This window comes from Neomonachus schauinslandi, chromosome 12 (genome assembly GCF_002201575.2).
Source record: "Neomonachus schauinslandi chromosome 12, ASM220157v2, whole genome shotgun sequence".
Taxonomy (NCBI): domain Eukaryota; kingdom Metazoa; phylum Chordata; class Mammalia; order Carnivora; family Phocidae; genus Neomonachus; species Neomonachus schauinslandi.
The window spans coordinates 92165179-92182920 of NC_058414.1; the positions used below are offsets into that span (position 1 = coordinate 92165179).

General features: G+C 47.3%; 1 protein-coding gene across 1 annotated transcript; it reads left to right on the forward strand.

Moving 5' to 3' along the window:
• The first annotated feature begins 655 nt into the window (after positions 1-655).
• RAB19 (RAB19, member RAS oncogene family) lies at positions 656-13493 on the forward strand. Its single transcript, XM_021692978.1, has 4 exons — positions 656-689; positions 2561-2785; positions 5229-5412; positions 12830-13493. The coding sequence occupies exons 2-4, from the start codon at positions 2585-2587 to the stop codon at positions 13096-13098; spliced, it is 654 nt and encodes a 217-aa protein (XP_021548653.1). The 5' UTR covers positions 656-689; positions 2561-2584; the 3' UTR covers positions 13099-13493.
• Positions 13494-17742: the final 4249 nt, after the last annotated feature.

The following is a 17742-nucleotide window of genomic DNA, read 5'->3' on the forward strand; positions in this document are numbered from 1 at the left end:
CTGATAAATTCTAGGTTTTCTCAGACCTAGAAATCAACCTTCATTCTGTGGTGGATATTTTGAGGAAGGAAAACAAATGTTTTTCAGCTCCTTCTTCCCATGCAAGTTCAGAGTTGTTTTGTTTTTGTTTTTGTTTTTGTTTTTTAATCTTCTCTTTGGGTCGCCTCCTTTCTCTCCGTGTCTCCTCAGAAAGAGTTATTCAAGTCCACAAAACAGCCAAATGACTCAAGACCTAGATCTGTATTCTCCTTGACCTTGCCCCCCCTCAACTAGCCGCCCCCCACCCCAGCCAAACAAGGGACCCCAGGAAAAACCGGGGGGCAAGGACTGCAAAAGAGAAGGTGAGTAGAAGGAAGGAACAGGGTGGCTGAATAGTTAAGGGCTAGTCCTTGTCGTCTGGCTCTGCTAGGTGCCGAATGTCGGGAGGGCAAGTTGACTGCGTGGGGAGCGCTGGCCAGCGCCTCGCCCTGCGCTTTGTACCCAACGGCAGCTGAGGCCAGGGCGGTGGGAGGGCTCGCGCTTTCCTTTCACTTTCTCAGGTCGCCAAGCCCGACACCTGGGGACCGAACACCAGCTCCCACCACTCCGGCCAGGCCCGGCGGGAGGAAGAAAGGCGCGGAGGGCGGGGAAGGAAAACTAGGAGAATAAAGTAAACATTACCTGCCAGCAGAGGTGGGAGAGCGAGCCAGGTAAGCAACAGGTGAACCAGGAAGGTGAAGGCTACAGGATGCGGGGTGGAGGGCATCCGGCACCGGCGGGTGGGCACTGCTCATTTCTCCTTGCAGGGGGCGCCGGCTAAGGTAAAGAGAGGGCTTTGTGAAAACAAACCCGGAGGACTTGCTTGGGGCAAGGGGAAGGTGGAAGTAAGGTCCCTCCCTGCTCAAGGTAGTGATATGACACCGGAAGTGGAATGGCCTTCTTTATTTGAAAAGCCAGAAGGAAAAAAGTGGTTTCATTGTGTCTTTTGTCTGCTGCCTCTTTTGCCAGAGGTGATTTTCAGAGGCGTCCAAGAGAGGAATGGGAGCCTTCTTCATCTGTTTAAAGCTCAGGGTTTTCATGTACAGATTATGAGTCTGTGTGCTTTCTTATTTGTGTGATGATTCAGACCTGTCCTTTTCTGACTTTAGAGAAAACCAAAACATAAAACTGGAAGAAATGGAGGAGGGTGTCATAAGGCAGGAGCAACGTGAAGCATGTCAAATTTAATCATCCAATGGGATAAGTTTTCATGTATTTTTATGAAACATTGGATGAGGAGACCCACCACAACATCATGTGAAGAACGGTTGAAAGGCCCAGGGATATTTGCCTTGAGGGGATATGTTTGCTGCCTTAGATTTCTGATGGGCTGTCATGTGGAATCGGAATCTGCCAAGTCCTGGCACAGCCCGAGGGGCAACAGATGGAAACCCCATGGAGATAGAGTTCAACCCATGTAAATTACAGTTGGACATGCCAAGTGGATTCTTGCAGGAGGTAGTAAGTTCCCTGTGATCAAAGATATCAAAGTACAGGTGGATATTGAAGCAGAAATGCTGAGGTGGGAATAAAGTTTCAAGTGAGTGATTCTGTTGATCAGTGCCCCCCCCAACCTGGATGGTCATCAGAATCACCTGGGAAGTGTGTGCCTGTGTGTGTGTGTGTGTCTTTAAATATATTTGGCAGATCTTGAATGGGCTCTAGCAATATATCTTTCTAAGTATCTCTTTCAGATAGTTGTGACATAATCAGTTTGGGAAACACTGTCATTAGAAACTTTATTTCTCAGCCCAGAGTAAAATACGCCATAAACACTTGAAAACCATAGTTTTCATTTTGGGTTTTTTTTTTTTTTAAGTTTATTTTTAAGTGATTTCTACACCCAACATGGGGCTTGAACTCACAACCCTGGGATCAAGAGTCATGTGCTCTACCAACTGAGCCAGCCAGGTGCTCCACATAGTTTTCATCTTGAATATTCTCGAAATCGTAATTTCCTGGTCAAGAAAACCAGAAGAAAAAGGCCATGTCTCTCTTCCCCAAACTGACTTCTGTGTCAAATCTTGTCGGTCCTTGTTGCTGGTTGCCTGGACGGTCTGTCTTCTGTAGCTGGGAGTTTTCCTCCCCATGAGAAGTGAAGCTGGGATGACAGCGAGGAGTGTTCTCCAGCTGATGAATGGCAGGTGGGACACTCCCGTAGGCATCTCCCCTGCCATCCTCCTGCTCTGGGCGCTTGACAGAGCATGGGGTACTTCCTCGCCTCAGTGACTAAGATTTCAGTCAATGTTGTCATCTGAGAGTGTCGCTTGTGTGCTGGCCCCCACAGAGAATGGCAGTTAAACCTCTTCATTTTAAAGCAATGCCAACCCATGGAGACTAGGTGTGGGCATGTGGGGACAGCTCCCTTGTACCTGACCAGGAATTAATATCCTTCTCCCACAAGAATGCGAGTGCTATGAATGAACAACCTCTCTTTCTCTTGTCCTGTCCTACATCCCAAGTGCCTAGAACAGTGCCTGGTGCCTGATGGAACAGTGTCTAGTTCACTAAAAAGATGCTGGATTCCTTCTTTTCTTCCTAGGTCCATTCTAGGTGGCAAGGAGCCATGCAATTCTCCAGCTCATCCAGGGCAGCAGATGAGAATTTTGACTATTTGTTCAAGATTATCCTCATTGGGGATTCCAATGTGGGGAAGACGTGTGTGGTACAGCATTTCAAATCTGGGGTCTACACAGAGACACAGCAGAACACGATTGGGGTGGACTTCACTGTGCGCTCCCTTGAGATCGATGGCAAGAAAGTGAAGGTCAGAAAGGCACGGGGTTGGCTCCTCCTCTCTTACTAGAGTTCTTTTTTTTTTTTTTAAGATTTTATTTATTTGAGAGAGAGAGAGAGAGCATCAGCAGGGGGGAGGGGTAGAGGGAGAAGCAGATCCCTACTGAGCAAGGAGCCAACGTGGGGCTCCATCCCAGGACCCTGGGATCATGACCTGAGTCAAAGGCAAATGCCCAACTGACTGAGCCACCCAGGTGCCCCTTAGATAGAGTTCTTAACACCACAACACATGCCTGAGGAATAAAAGATTTAAATATAAAACATGAAGTCATAGGAATACCAGAAAAAAAGACCATTGAAATATTTATTTTTATCATTGTGGGATGGGGAAATCAGCCTTTTTTTTTTTTTTTAAGATTTTATGTATTTGAGAGAAAGATTGAGAGAACGAGTGGGAGGAGGGGCAGAGGGAGAAGCCGACTACCCGCGAGCAGGGAGCCTGATGCAGGACTCGATCCCTGAGATCATGACCTGAGCCAAAGGCAGATGCTTAACTGACTGAGCCACCGAGGCACCAGCAGTCTTTTTTTTTTTTTTTAAGATTTTATGTATTTATTTGAAAGAGAGAGAGAGCAAAGCGGGGGAGAGGGGTATGAGGAAGCAGAGAGAGAGGGAGAGGGACAGGCAGACTCCCTGCTGAGCACAGAGCCCAACGCAAGGCTGATCCCAGGACCCCGAGATCATGACCCAAGCTGAAATCAGACGCTTAACTGACTGAGCCACCCAGGCGCCCCAGGAAATAAGCCTTTTAAGACAAGAACCCAGAAGCCATAAAAGAAAAGATTGCTCAATCATAACTACCTAAAGGCCAAGTTTCTATATCTCTATATAATGATATAAAGGTCAAATTTCTACATCCACAAAAATACCATAAACAAAGGCAAAAGATGAATGACAAACTGTAAAGAAATACTTGCAAATATGGAACTGACAAAAGGCTAATTTCTTTAACATAAAAGGAGCCCCAATAAATATCTAAGAAAAAGACTAACAACCAAATACAAAAAGTAGGCAATCCACAGATTGGACACAATTGCTATTTCATAAATTCGATAAGAACTAGTTCAGAAATTCATGTCAAGATATAAAGGTGCCCATCCTCACTCATGATTTTAAAAGTGCAAATTTGAATCAAAAACCAATGATGTAATGTATGGTGATTAACATAACATAATAAAATTTAAAAAATAAAAATAAAAGTGCAAATTCAAATAACAGTGAGAGACTTTTACCCATTTGGTTAGAAAAGATCAGAAAGTGTTGGTGAAAATGTAAAGCATGTAAAGCTTGGGATCTTTATTAAATAAAAACAACAGTAAAAAGACATTTTGGACAAGGAGTTAGTGAGAAGCTGATTAGCAGTGATTAGGGCATTGTGCTTCTGTATGAAAATGTCTACTTTTGACACAAATGAAATGACATGACGTCTGGGATTCACCCAGGTCAGTAACACCTCAGGGGCGCCTGGGTAGCTCAGTGGTTGAGTGTCTGCCTTTGGCTCAGGTCATGATCTCAGGGTCCTGGGATCGAGCCCCGCATCGGGCTCCCTGCTCAGCGAGGAGCCTGCTTCTCCCTCTCCCACTCCCCCTGCTTGTGTTCCTTCTCGGTGTGTCTCTGTCAATAAATAAATAAATTTCTTTAATAAAAAATAAATAAAATAACACCTAGGGGCTAGATGAAGCAAGAGTGGTGAAATCTTGATAATTACTGAGTCTGGATATTGGCTATATGAGGGTTCCTTGCTTTATTTTCTCTAGTTTAGGGTACGTTTGCATCTTTCTTTAGGGGCTCTTGGCTGGCTCAGTCAGTAGAGCATGTGACTCTTGATCTCAGGGTCATGAGTACAAGCCCCACATTGGGTGCCGAGTTTACTTAATGAAATAAATAATTAATTAATTAGTATATTTTATAAATAGTGTGAGAGAGTGAACAAACGGGTACCCTCAGACACAGTGGGAGGGTGTATAATCAGGTGCCCCGGCGTGGGATGGTCACTGAGAAGGTATTATCATAAGGACACTCCTAAACAGACACAGCTGAGTGGTCCTTTAAAATCAGAACGGTTCAGCCAGTGTTACCACCTTGAGTGGGATCAACGAGCAGGTTCCAAAGGTTAACCCCGAAATCTAGACAAAGGGATGATGGAGGTAAAAAGGTCAAGAACACCAGACCTATGACATTGGGTCCACCTCTCCGACTAAAGTGTCCCTTAGGTGGTGGCTCCCAAACCTGAAAGCACATCCAAATCACCCTGAGGAGCAAAAGGAAACACGGATCCCTGGGCCCCACTCCTGACCTACTGAATATCTCCAAGTGAGACCCAGGAAACTGCCTTTTTCAGACGAAGTAGGTGAGCAAGCTCCCATCAGGCGCGGGAACTCCTGATGCAGACCCCCCTTTCCTGCCCTTTCCAGATGCAAGTGTGGGACACGGCGGGCCAGGAGCGGTTCCGGACCATCACTCAGAGCTACTACCGCAGTGCCCACGCCGCCATCATTGCCTACGACCTCACCCGACGGTCCACCTTCGAGTCTGTTCCTCACTGGATCCACGAGATAGAAAAATACGGAGCGGCGAACTTGGTCATTATGCTGATTGGTATGGCGTTTTCAAAGCATTTGGCTTTTCTTTCCTGGGCCCCTCTGCGGATGCTCAGGTTTTTGTGTGTTTCTGATGGCAAGGGAACGTGAAATCATAAAAGTGCAGGTGGTAGACGGGACCTCACAAAGTGGCCCCCAAACTCCCACCAGATTCACTTGAGAATGTGGGTGGTGGGGTGTGAACTTGTTAATAATACGGTTTCCAAGGCCCCACCTTAGAGTGTCTGGTCCCAGACACCTGGGATGGGGCCCGGGCTACTCGATGAAGGCATCATATCCCAACTGATTTGATGCAAATGTGTGTAGACCACACAGGAAATCCCCTGGAGGCTGAGGTTCACAATATCAAACGGCTCCAAATCCCCAAGGGAGCCACTCACAGGCCTGGGACCGCACCCATGAATGACTCCTTTACAACTGCTAGGATTCTAAGCAAATCTTAACGACAAACCACCACCAAAATTAACAGCAACTTCAACTGCACAAAGGAAACGGCTGGCTTAACGTGAGCGGTCCTACTGCATATTCAGAAGGTGTACATTTCCATCCCTTCTCAGTAGTTTGAGTTTTGCAAACAGAGCTGCCTTTTCCTTCCTCCTATGAACACGACTATTAACTAAGTGGCTGTTTCATTTTGGCAAGATGGTTTAGGCCCTTGCTCCTCAAAGTGCAGTCTGTGGGCCAGCAGTTACCAGCCAGAGTTTGTGAAAAGTGCAAGATCTTAGGCCACATCCCACACTTCCTGAATCAGAATCTTCATTTTAAGAGGATCCTAAGGAGGGCGCCTGGGTGGCTCAGTTGGTTAAGCGACTGCCTTCGGCTCAGGTCATGATCCTGGAGTCCCGGGATCGAGTCCCACATCGGGCTCCCTGCTCAGCGGGGGGTCTGCTTCTCCCTCTGACCCTCTTCCCTCTTGTGCTCTCTGTCTCTCATTCTCTCTCTCAAATAAATAAATAAAATCTTTAAAAAAAAAAAAAAAAGAGGATCCTAAGGAGATTCATAGGCAAATGGAAGTTTACACAGAACAAGTCTAGACAGCTAGCTGTGAGACTGAGAAAGAGCTAAACACACCATGTTTAATGGCTAATTCATCCTCTGACAAGCATGTCCTAGCTCTGTGGCCAGTCACCCTCTGAGCCTTGTTCCTGATCTATAAGATGTGACTAATACTTAATGGGTTGTGGTAAAACTTTAATGAGATACTGTATATAAATTGCTTAGCAGTGCCTGGCACCAAGTAAGTGTTTAATAGACCGTAGGATGTGTTCTAGGAAGTTTGTTTGAGGAACTGTCTCATCTATGTTCCAAATAATTCAGGGCTTAGAGGGGAGGGTGCAAGTTCCCAGGACCTAGGAAAAGCCAGCGATCAAGCCCCAGCCAGAGCAGGAGACACAGTGGGGCCAGCCTGCTTCTCCCCCTCCCCAACCCCCCTACCCTCCCAACCGCCCCCCCACCCCCCCGCCGCCCTGCCCACCACCACCAACAGGCAGGACCTGTGCACCCTCCTCTCAGGGCTGGGCTCTGGGAGCCAGCCCCTTTGTGCTGTATTGTGCACCTGTTCCCTCTCTCAGCTGCTTCTCACGCCTTACTCGTGGAATCCCTCAAAACATCATCTCCGACCTGCTCCCGCCACAGACCTCATTCTCTCAGTATCTCCTTGCTCACAAGGCAATCCCCGTTCCCTCTTTTCATGGCAAAGCATAACCCAGGCTGCTGGTCAACCCAAGGACGGGCAGGTGCGGGGCAAGGTGCCTACCTGAGACCAAGAGCTGGGCCCCGATGGTGAAGGCGGTCACAGGATGCAAAGCCTGGCCACAGGCGGGCCCTAGAAGAGGTCACTGGCACGTGTTCTGAGCACATCTAGCCCATTCATTATTACTGCCATGATTCCAGAAAGGGCGTTTTGATTCATAGTTCGGCTCCTGTCGTACGCACAGACTTGAAGGGAGCTCATGCCGTTCCTCTAACTTGAGAAACAAAGTCATTCCAAGAGCCTAGAGTGCGCTCCCTCCTTCCTGCTACCTCAGATCCAAAGCCCCAGATTCCACAGTCTGCTGCCAAAGTAGATGCCCCTCAGCTTCCGTCCCCTCGTTTTCTCCGAGGGGCTTGTCCCATATGGCAGAAAGCAAGGGGGAGAGATTAGTGAGGCTTCCCCACGGAGGGCACCTCATCTCTCTGGGAGGAGCGAGATGCCTCTCTCCTGTAGCTTCTCACCCAAAGGCCCCCGTTGGGACCAGAAACTTTTGTAATTTGACTTCTGGTATAAAGGACACTTCTACAAGCAGAGTTCAGAGTTTGAGGAATAAGCACTGACCCCAAAAGAGCTGTATTTCTTCCCCAACAACCACTTCTGGGAACAACGAAAAGGAGGATGCTCACGAGGTGTCCTGCATCCTTCAGGATAGCAGGGCCCCACCCTTGGGGTGTGAGGACCAGGGGCTGTGCTAGGGAGATGCTGGTGACAGGTGACATTAAACGCTTAGCCGATCCAGGTACAATTCTGAGCCCTCGGAGTCACTGCATTTAACTGGACTTTGGAGTCAGACAGATTGGGGTTCAGAGCTCCTTCTCTGCCTTCCCTTCTGAACTTGGACTCGTTGCTCTCTCTAAATTTCTTTTTTTTTTTTTTAATTTTTTTTTTAAAGATTTTATTTATTTATTTGAGAGAGAGAGAATGAGAGACAGAGAGCATGAGAGGGAGGAGGGTCAGAGGGAGAAGCAGACTCCCTGCCAAACAGGGAGCCCGATGCGGGACTCGATCCCGGGACTCCAGGATCATGACCTGAGCCGAAGGCAGTCGCTTAACCAACTGAGCCACCCAGGCGCCCGCTCTCTCTAAATTTCTATTTCCTCATCTATGAAACAGATACCTGCTTCAGGTGTACTGTTGAGTTGAATGGATATACCTGAAGCACTTAGCGTGGTGCTAAGACCTCAGTAAGGGGAAGCCATTATTTCCTGGTGGAGCAAAGATGAGGCTCTGCTGTGCTAGATGGAGGGGCTCAGAGGCCCCCCCCCTGGGTGGAGAGCGGAGCCAACGGGGAGGGACATCCATGACCTCCGGGGCAGAAGGAAACCCCACCAGGGGTAGCTCCCAGAGAAGGGACAAGGGTGGAAAACGTGCATCTCACTAAGGGGAATGAAGACGTTCTGAACACACTAAGTTTTCCCAGGAAGGTGGACTGGATCTCTTTTCCATTAAATTCCTGTGCTCCCAACAATGAAGTAGTTGTTCCTTGGGGCCTGGAAGCCTGCAAGGCAAAGCTGCATGCCCCCAGGAACCCTTCCCTTCTGAGCTATCTTTGGAAGACAAAGCCTTTTCTCCAATGTCCTGGGCCTCCCTCGCTGACTCTCCCCCCAGCACTCTCCTTAACTGCTAATTCCTCTGCAGCAGACACAGATGGGGCAGAGGAGGAGGTAACAAATGCTAAGATGGGGGCACCTGGGTAGCTTAGTTGGTTAAGCATCTGCCTTCAGTTCAGGTCATGATCCCGGGGTCCTGGGATCGAGCCCCGCATTGGGCTCCCTGCTCAGTGGAGAGCCTGCTTCTCCCTCTCCCTCTGCCTCTCCCCCTGCTTGTGCTCTCTCTCTCGCTGTCTCCCTCTAGATCGCTCTATCTCAAGTAAAATAAAATCTTTTTAAAGAATGCTAAGATGTTGCAGGATTTCCAGGAATCTCACAGCTGTTGTGGTATCTACACCCTAGTCTGTCATTCCTTACAACCATCTCTGCCTCACTTTACGATTGGTTCTAGAAATGCCCCCCAAAGATGATCAGGATGTGTCAGTTTAGGACGCAGACTTTCACACAAATGTCAGAGAGCTGATTGTGCACCGATTTGTACTGCTCCTTCTCTCCGGCCATTTACCGGAAGACCAGCCCCTTGGTAGTGTCCCTGTGTTTAAAATCCTTGGTGGACCCCCACTGCCCCCAAGATAGCATACAAATTCCTGAGCACAGCCTACAAGCACCCCGCTTTCCTCCTCGAGAAGGCTGGCTCTTATCTTTGCCTCATCCCTTCTGCTGTTTGTGGCCTCCCAGCTCTTAGTACCCCCATGAGAGGGAGGGGTCAGGAGCCAACTTCCTTTATAGGTTATACGGGATGTTCTCCTGACTTCCCTCGGCACCTGCTATCTGTCCCCTTAGGATTTCAGGCAAACCTTCCACTTCAACTGCTGCTAGATTTCCAAGTCCACGGTCTCTCAGCAAAAACCCTTTGTGCCTAAGAGTTCAGCCTTCAGAATCTGTCAGATTTTAGAAGAATGCATTCTATGTCATGTACCACCCTCAGTAGGTCTGGGCCAATACCCCAAGGTCAAATGCCTTCTTACTTAGGCAGTGCAGTGAAATGTGTGACATAGTCCTACAAAGCAGGTTGAATAAAAACCTCAAATGCCAGTTTAGGGCAGATGTTACTCTCAGAGGAATTGCCAAATACACTTAGGGGTTTCCAAGGTTTTTGGGTTTGGGAAATGTGGACAAGGGATTATACACCTGTAGTACTAACAACTGTTGCCATTCACCTGGTCCTTGGCCTATATTATTTCGTGGCCTATCTCGGATCAGAAAATTCCTGTACAGTTGTTGAACTGCCTGTGTGTCTGTCTTGTCTCCCTAACAAGATGAGGCACTCCTTCCTTCGGGGCAGGAACATCTCTGGGTGCCCAACACACAGCCCTTACTTAGCAAGCAAGGATTTGGATTGCGAGGGGCAAACACACGGTTTCTTTCCCTTCCACCAGGTGTCCCGGCTCATCGTGAGGTGTGTGGAGGGGCTGGGCACTGGGCAGACAGTGCTGCTGACCTGCCCTGGCAATGGGGCAGGTTGGCAGAGCAGGTCATAAAAGGCAGAAACAGTGCCACTGAGCCCAGCACCTACAGCTCAAAGTGAGGGATGCAAGGAGCTCCCACTCCTACAGCATCCCTCCCCTCCCCACCCCCCCAAGAGGCTCTCACCCCTGCCTTCCAGAAGCAGAGCTGTGCCCTGAGCTTCGGCCTCCCGGGCTATGAATATGCATGCAGCTGTCTTGAAGAGATGTGCCTGAGTTCGTTTCCAGGGGCTGCTGTGACAAATTACCACACACCGAGCAGCCTAAAATCGTGGGAGGGTATTCCCTCTCAATTCTGGAGGCCAGAAATCTGAGCTCGGTATCACTGGGCCAAAATCAAGGCGTCCGCAGGGCCGCACGGCTCCGGGGGCTCCAGGGGAGCATCTGTTCTTTGCCTCTTTCCGCTTCTGGTGGCTGCCAGCATTCTGTGCTGTGGCCACAACATCTAGTGTGTACGTCCCTCTTCATCTTACTTCCTGTGTGTGTGTGACGTCTCCCCCCACCCCCCAGCCCACTCATCAGGGTACCTGTGGCTGTATTGGGGCCCATCCAGCTAATCCAGGTTCATCTCCCCATCTTGAGATTCTTATAACATCTGCAAAGACCCGTCTTCCAAATAAGGTGACATTCAGTTTCCAGGGATTAGAACCCGGTATCTTTGGGAGTCAGTTTTCAGCCCAGCCCAGTAGGTAGGTGGTGTCTCAGACTGAACACAGTTGTAAGAAAGGTTCCTTCAGCCCTGAGCCAACATTGCCTGGGGGATGGAGTCCTGCAGCCTGCAGCCTGGGTCTGCATTAGCAAGCCCTACTTTAGCCTACTTAAAAAAAAAAAAAAAAATTTTTAGGTAATCTCTACACCCAATGTGCAGCTCGAATTTACAATCCTGAGATCAAGAGTCCCATGCTCTACCAACTGAGCCAGCCAGGCGCCCCTGAGTAGACATTTTTTTTTAAAGATTATGTTTGTTTATTTGAGAGAGAGAGCATGAGTGGGGGGGGGAGGGAGCAGAGGGACAAGCAGACTCCACGCCGAGCATGGAGCCTGACATGGGGCCTGATCCCACACCCCGAGACCATGACCTGAGTTGAAATCAAGAGTTGGCCGCTGGGGCGCCTGGCTGGCTTAGTGGTTAAGCGGCTGCCTTCGGCTCAGGTCACGATCCCAGGGTCCCAGGGTCCTGGGATCGAGCCCCACATCAGGCTCCCTGCTCCGCGGGAAGCCTGCTTCTCCCTCTCCCACTCCCCCTGCTTGTGTGCCCTTTCTCGCTGTCAAATAAAATCTTAAAAAAAAAAAAAAAAAAAAGAGTTGGCTGCTTAACCAACTGAGCCACCCAGACGCCCCCTAAATAGATATTTTTAATTTCAATATATGTCAATCCATCAATGTTTCCCCAGTGATACGGTGCACTCCTTTGCATGCACACACATGCATGCACACACATGCAAAGGAGTGCACTGTATCACTGGGGAAATCTGAATAAGCTCTATGGGATGTACCAATGGTAATTTCCTGGTTTTGATGCCAGACGACCATTCCCCAAGAGGTTACCAGGGGGGAAACTGGATGAACAGTACGCTAGATCTCCCTGAAGGACCTCCTTCAACAACCAGTGAGTTTATAATTGTTTCAAAATGAAAAGTTTTAAAGGTTTTCATGGTGGGGAGGGTTAATTATGGGGGGAAAGGGTCTAAGAAGGCTCCTTTATGAGAAAAAACAAGTTGAGAAACACTGGTCTGGCCCGTCTTAATTACAGTAGCTTTGTAATAAATCCTGATGTCTGGTAGAACAAATCCTGCAGGAAAACAATTTTACCTTTAGATTCCTGCCTCAGAGAAGTCAAAGTCCAATGACTGGATGCATGTAGGGTTGAAGTGGAAAAGCAAAAGAGATGGGTCACTCTTCCTTCTATAACCAGTCCTGGGCCATGCTCACAAAGCCCTTCACTGAACTTTCTGGGGTAATAGGGAATGTTCTATATCCTGAGGGGAATGACGGTTACAGAGCATATACGTTTGTCAGAATTCATGAACTGCACACTTAAAGTCTGCCTCCTGTTATATTTAAGTTGTAGCTAAATCCTGCATTATTCATTTCGTACCTTCAATCCGGCAAATCCTTATCACAATCTCCTCAGCTAGCCCAGGCCCCCTGCTTGTGGATCCCACAGTATCCAACCCTTTGTGGTTTGGAAAAGAGAGCATAAAGAGAAACAAGATTTGAAGGAGTAACAGAGAAGCCCAAGACACCCTCTCCAGCACAGGCTTTACCTAGTTAGACTTAGAAGGAAGGAATGACTGTCCCTCTATAGAACGTAGAGGCTCCACCTGTCCCTGCCAATAAAACACACACCTCCGGCCCGTTTATCACAGCTCCTCAGGATCTCATTTGACAGTGAATTAAGACAGTGGCTCTTTTTCCATCGATCCGTGGTTTCATTTTCAGTAAATCTGCCCACAATGGCTGTTTAGGAATGAATCACGCATGAATACTGTTGAACTAAAATGTTTCTATTAAAGGTTCATTAAAAAAAAAAAAACACACAGATTCAGTTCCTCCATGGAATATTTGCTTCTTTCTCGCTCCCAGGGAACAAATGTGACCTGTGGGAAAAACGGAATGTCCTGTTTGAGGATGCCTGCACACTGGCTGAGAAGTATGGCCTCCTTGCTGTTTTAGAAACATCTGCCAAAGAGTCTAAGAACATAGACGAGGTCTTCATGCTGATGGCCAGGGAGCTGATCACCCGCAACAGCCTGCACTTATTTGGGGAGAGCACCCTGAACAGCCTGGCCCCGGATTCTAGGCCGGTCCTTGTGGCCCAGGGTCCGAAGGAGAAGACCCACTGCATGTGCTGAAGACGTTCACGAGGCCAGTTGCAGCCACCGGATGCCACGTCTGATGCTGAAGGTAGCTGGATACCCTGTTGTCTGCCACGTAGCAGCTCAGACCAAAGCACAGACTTGCCGCTGGGCCTTAACCCTTTCCTCCAGGATGGGGAGTACTTTGCCTGGAATCACACCAGAGGCCAGACCTGCTGACCCCGAGTAAAGCCACACCACTGTTTCTCTTGGTTCTGTCTCAGACTTGAGGCACAGGGGTAGGAGGACAAGGTCTACTCTTTATCCTTCCATTTTGTCTCCCCAACCCTTCCAACCAGTTTCTACTGAATTTTGCTTCTCGCTTGAAGAAGAAGGTAGTGAACAAAGAATAAAGGAGGGATATCAAGAGAGGGGAGAGGATGTTTAGAACATTCCAGAGCTGTTTAAAACAGCTCGGGTGCGGGGTGGGGGTGGGGGGGATGTGGAAAAAAAGCCTGGAGTGATAAACCAGAACGCTGTTAACTTTTGCTTCCTGACGTTCACACCTCAGGTCTTTAGTTTGGGAGCAAAGCCTTTGACATCGAGACCATAAACACTGTCTTGCCAAATGGTCAAGAGCCATGTGATGGAGACAGAATTGGATCTCACTCTATCCTAGCGGGGCTGATGTGACCACCTTCCTAGAATGTGGGAGATGCCGACAATTTCCTTCTAAAATACCAGATTATCTGCTGGATAAAAACCCGCTTCTGAATTGAAATTCAGTTGGCTCACAGATGAATGTCAAGCCAATATTGACCTTGCTGTGTGGCCCCCATGCACGCCTTGTACCTTCCAGAACCTGTGGATAATAAACATTGTTTTTTCAAAGTTCCCTGATGGTTGTTGCTGGGGCACATCTTGTAATCATAACAAGAACCACAAGGGCTGAGGGGTGCCTGGGTGGCTCAGTCCTTAAGCGTCTGCCTTCAGCTCAGGTCATGATCTCAGGGTCCTGGGATCGAGCCCCGCATCGGGCTCCCTGCTCCGCAGGAAGCCTGCTTCTCCCTCTCCCACTCCCCCTGCTTGTGTTCCCTCTCTCGCTATGCCTCTCTCTGTCAAATAGATAAATAAAATCACTAAAAAAAAAAAAAAAAAAGAACCACAAGGGCTGGTCCAACCACAACAATGGCTCTGAACCAGGAAAAGTCTGTGGAGACTCACCTCAGCACTACCCAGAGGCTGAGCCCAGCACAAAACAGATAGCCACTAACTACGTGTGGCTTGAGTATTGAAATGTGGCTAATTCGAATTTGAGATGAGCTCTAAGTGCAAAATACACACCAGATTTTGAACACTTAGTACAAAAAAAAAAAAAGAGTATAAAGAATCTTACAGGGGCACCTGGGTGGCTCAGTCATTAAGCGTCTGCCTTCGGCTCAGGTCACGATCCCAGGGTCCTGGGATCGAGTCCCACATCGGGCTCCCTGCTCAGCGGGCGCCTGCTTCTCCCTCTCCCACTCCCCCTGCTTGTGTTCCTGATCTCGCTGTCTGTCTCTGTCAAGTGATAAATAAAATCTTAAAAAAAAAAAAAGAATCTTACAACAATTTTATATTGATTATATTTTGAAATGATATTTTAGATACACTAGGTTAAATAAATATTTTATTAATGTTTCACCTGGTTTTTTACTTTTTTAAATGTGGCTACTAGAAAAATTTAAATTACATATGTGGTTCACACCATACATCTATCAGACGGTACAATGAAGCAATGCCCCTCAAAGTGTAGTTCGCCAACCAGACGTGTAAGCGTGGCCAGGGGATGCTTGTTACCGATTCTTGAGCCCTGTGACTGATGGAATCAGACTCTTTTCAGAAATCCACGTTCACCCAAGCTTGCCGGGTGATTCTTCCCCACACTGAAACTTTCAAATTGCTACTGTATAGAGGTTGGAGGGGTTAGGAGGAAAATCATAGAGAAGTAATCACATTTTAATTCATTTCACGATATATTGGTTGGACCTACCTTTAGGAAGCATGAGGGAAATCTAGTTCTATGCCAGAGAGAATACATGCATCAGAGCAGATCGACCTCTTTCATCTTCATGTTATTGTTCTGAAGGAAGGGTTAAGCACAGCAGAACCTCACAGGCAGATCAGGAATGTATCCGTACTAAAGCCACTGCATGATTTTCCGAGGAAGCAAGAAGCAGACAGTCATTAGAAAGGGTAAGGAAAATTGAGTAGGTCAGGTGAGAGTGAGCGAAGAAGAGGCTGAGCAAGATATGAGAATAATGTCTCACACAAATCTTTCTTCACTTCTGGGCACATCAACCTCAGTACTCTGAAGAGCTCATCAGCTTCTTGGGTTATGCACTCCGGGGATCAGATGGAATTAAAATATTCCTACCAGGAGGGTACACATGTGAGAACAAGGCCACCTGAACACCAGCAACCTATAATTAACCAGACTGGGCTTCTGCCGAAATTATAGTCCTTCGGCAGAAACCCGCAAGTCCCCTTGAAAGGGTATCCAGCGTGGAACGGCAGCGTCACTGACCGTGGGGGCCCAATTCCCGGGGCTCAGGGCAGTCTCATAACCCACGCTGTGAAGCCAGCTCGGCAGGCTCCCCTTGAGAGCCATGCTCCGGCAAGGCTGTGTGTTACTGAATCCTGGCATTTTTCTCACATCCCCAAAACTGTAGAGTTGGTAACAAGTGAGTTATGTGAAATTAAGTTCCAAAAGGGACACTTTGGAAAATAGTAACATTGCAAACGTCTCAATATTTTGCCTGCCAATGTCAAGTACATTTCCATGTGTGAGGAAATCTTTCAGTTAATATTCCATTGTTCACAGACAATTCCTGAATCTCTTCCCCATTCTGTTACTGAAAAGGTCTATTAGTAATAATAGGAATAGGACTACAGTAATATTAATAATGGCAAACACATATAGCAATTACTATGTACCCGGCACTGTACCAAACACTTTATTTATACTAACTCAATGCATCCTGCCTACTATCTTCTGAAGTGGGTACTATTTGTAACTCCTATTTTAAAATGACGATATAAAATAGAGGGATTAAGGTCACACAGTTAGTAAGTGGCAAAGCCAGGATTCAAACCCAAACAATCTGGTTCAAGAGCCACTCTTGGCAATGAGGCTCTACTCCCCCACCGGATGACCAGTATCGGATTTGGGTTCTGTCCTATTAACCCCTCATCATCATCAACACACACCACTCGTGCACATACACACACAGAAAGAGAAATATACTCATCCTAAGATATACTCTCAAACATACATTTCAATATCCTTCAAAGTCAAGTCCTGCAGCTCTCTCTAAAAGAAGCCTGGGGTGGGGGCGCGGGAGGAGGCAGTGTGGGAGGGGCCGGGTGGAGAAAGGTAGCCCGATGGGTGGATTAGGCTTGTCCTATCTAACCACAGGGGAATTATGGAGGAGCTGTGGCTGAATGATGCCACGCCCAGCCAGAGTCCACCTCCTCTTGAACAGGGATGATGTGGAAACTCCACTTTGCTTATATGCAAGGTTATCTGGGTGACCCAAGGCCAACTAGGCTGAGTTCTACCCCAGCACAAGGGTTAAATGGGGAGGATGGAGAAGCAAGCATACGTCAATGCTCCCTGCAGGTCGCTTACAAAACTCCAGATAATGCAGAAGAAATTCTGGGGATTCACATCATCAAAGGCAATAATAGTGCCTGCTTCAAAAATATCAGTATCTGCTCAAGAGCCTGTGATCAAGCATTGAGCAAACATGTACAAGTGCTCACAAGATTCACTTAGTTGGTTTACCATTCATCAGAATCCTGATTGCTGCTAAGGTGGTTTTGATATCATAGTTTCTTTTGCGTTTACTCTTGAACACATTGTTTAATCTATACCCAAAAACAACCGGAGGTAAACTACAAGTTGAGCACAGAGTAGGTGATAATTCTGCAAAATCATCCAAAGATTGCTCTTCATCTGACACCTTATTTACTTATTACTTAATTTTACTTATTCATTTTCTAAGATTTTTCTTTTTTTAAGACTTTATTTTTATTTATTCATTCATTCATTTTTTTAAGTAGGTTCCGCACCCAGTGAGGAGCCCAATGCAGGGCTCAAACACGACTCCGAGATCAAAAGTCACGCACTCCACCAACTGAGCCAGCCAGGTGCCCCTAAATTTACTTACTCTTATATAGTGTATCAGGATGTCTCTAGAACTTAACAGGTCAATGTTTGAAAACAAAAAAAAACGATTAAAAGGGACCACAGCGTGATGATTATATTCAACTAGTGTTTTCATTTACTGGGAATAAAAATTATCCGCACATTATATGTTAATTTTTAGAAATGCTTGCAAATAGCCATCTGAAACCTTATCTAATTTAGAAATAAAATTCCAATTACAAAAATAAAATTTTTAATATCAGTTAAACACGAAACCACTTATTTTCTTTTCATTTTTTAAAAGATTTATTTACTTGAGAGAGAGAAGGAAGGAGGAGGGAGAGAGTTTAAGAGTGGGGAGGGGGGTGGGTGTAGGCAGAGGGAGAGGGAGAAGCAGACTCCCCACTGAGCAGGGAGTCCACACAGGGCTTGATTCTAGGACCCTGGGATCATGACCTGAGCGGAAGGCAGGCGCTTAGCTGGCTGAGCCACCCAGGTGCCCCTGTTTTATTTTC

Excerpts from the sequence above, each read along its gene's own strand:
- RAB19 (XM_021692978.1), top strand. The coding sequence starts at position 2,585 with ATGCAATTCTCCAGCTCATCCAGGGCAGCAGATGAGAATTTTGACTAT. Across the intron at positions 2,786-5,228 it reads TCGATGGCAAGAAAGTGAAG|ATGCAAGTGTGGGACACGGC; the intron begins GTCAGAAAGGCA and ends TGCCCTTTCCAG. Across the intron at positions 5,413-12,829 it reads CTTGGTCATTATGCTGATTG|GGAACAAATGTGACCTGTGG; the intron begins GTATGGCGTTTT and ends TCTCGCTCCCAG.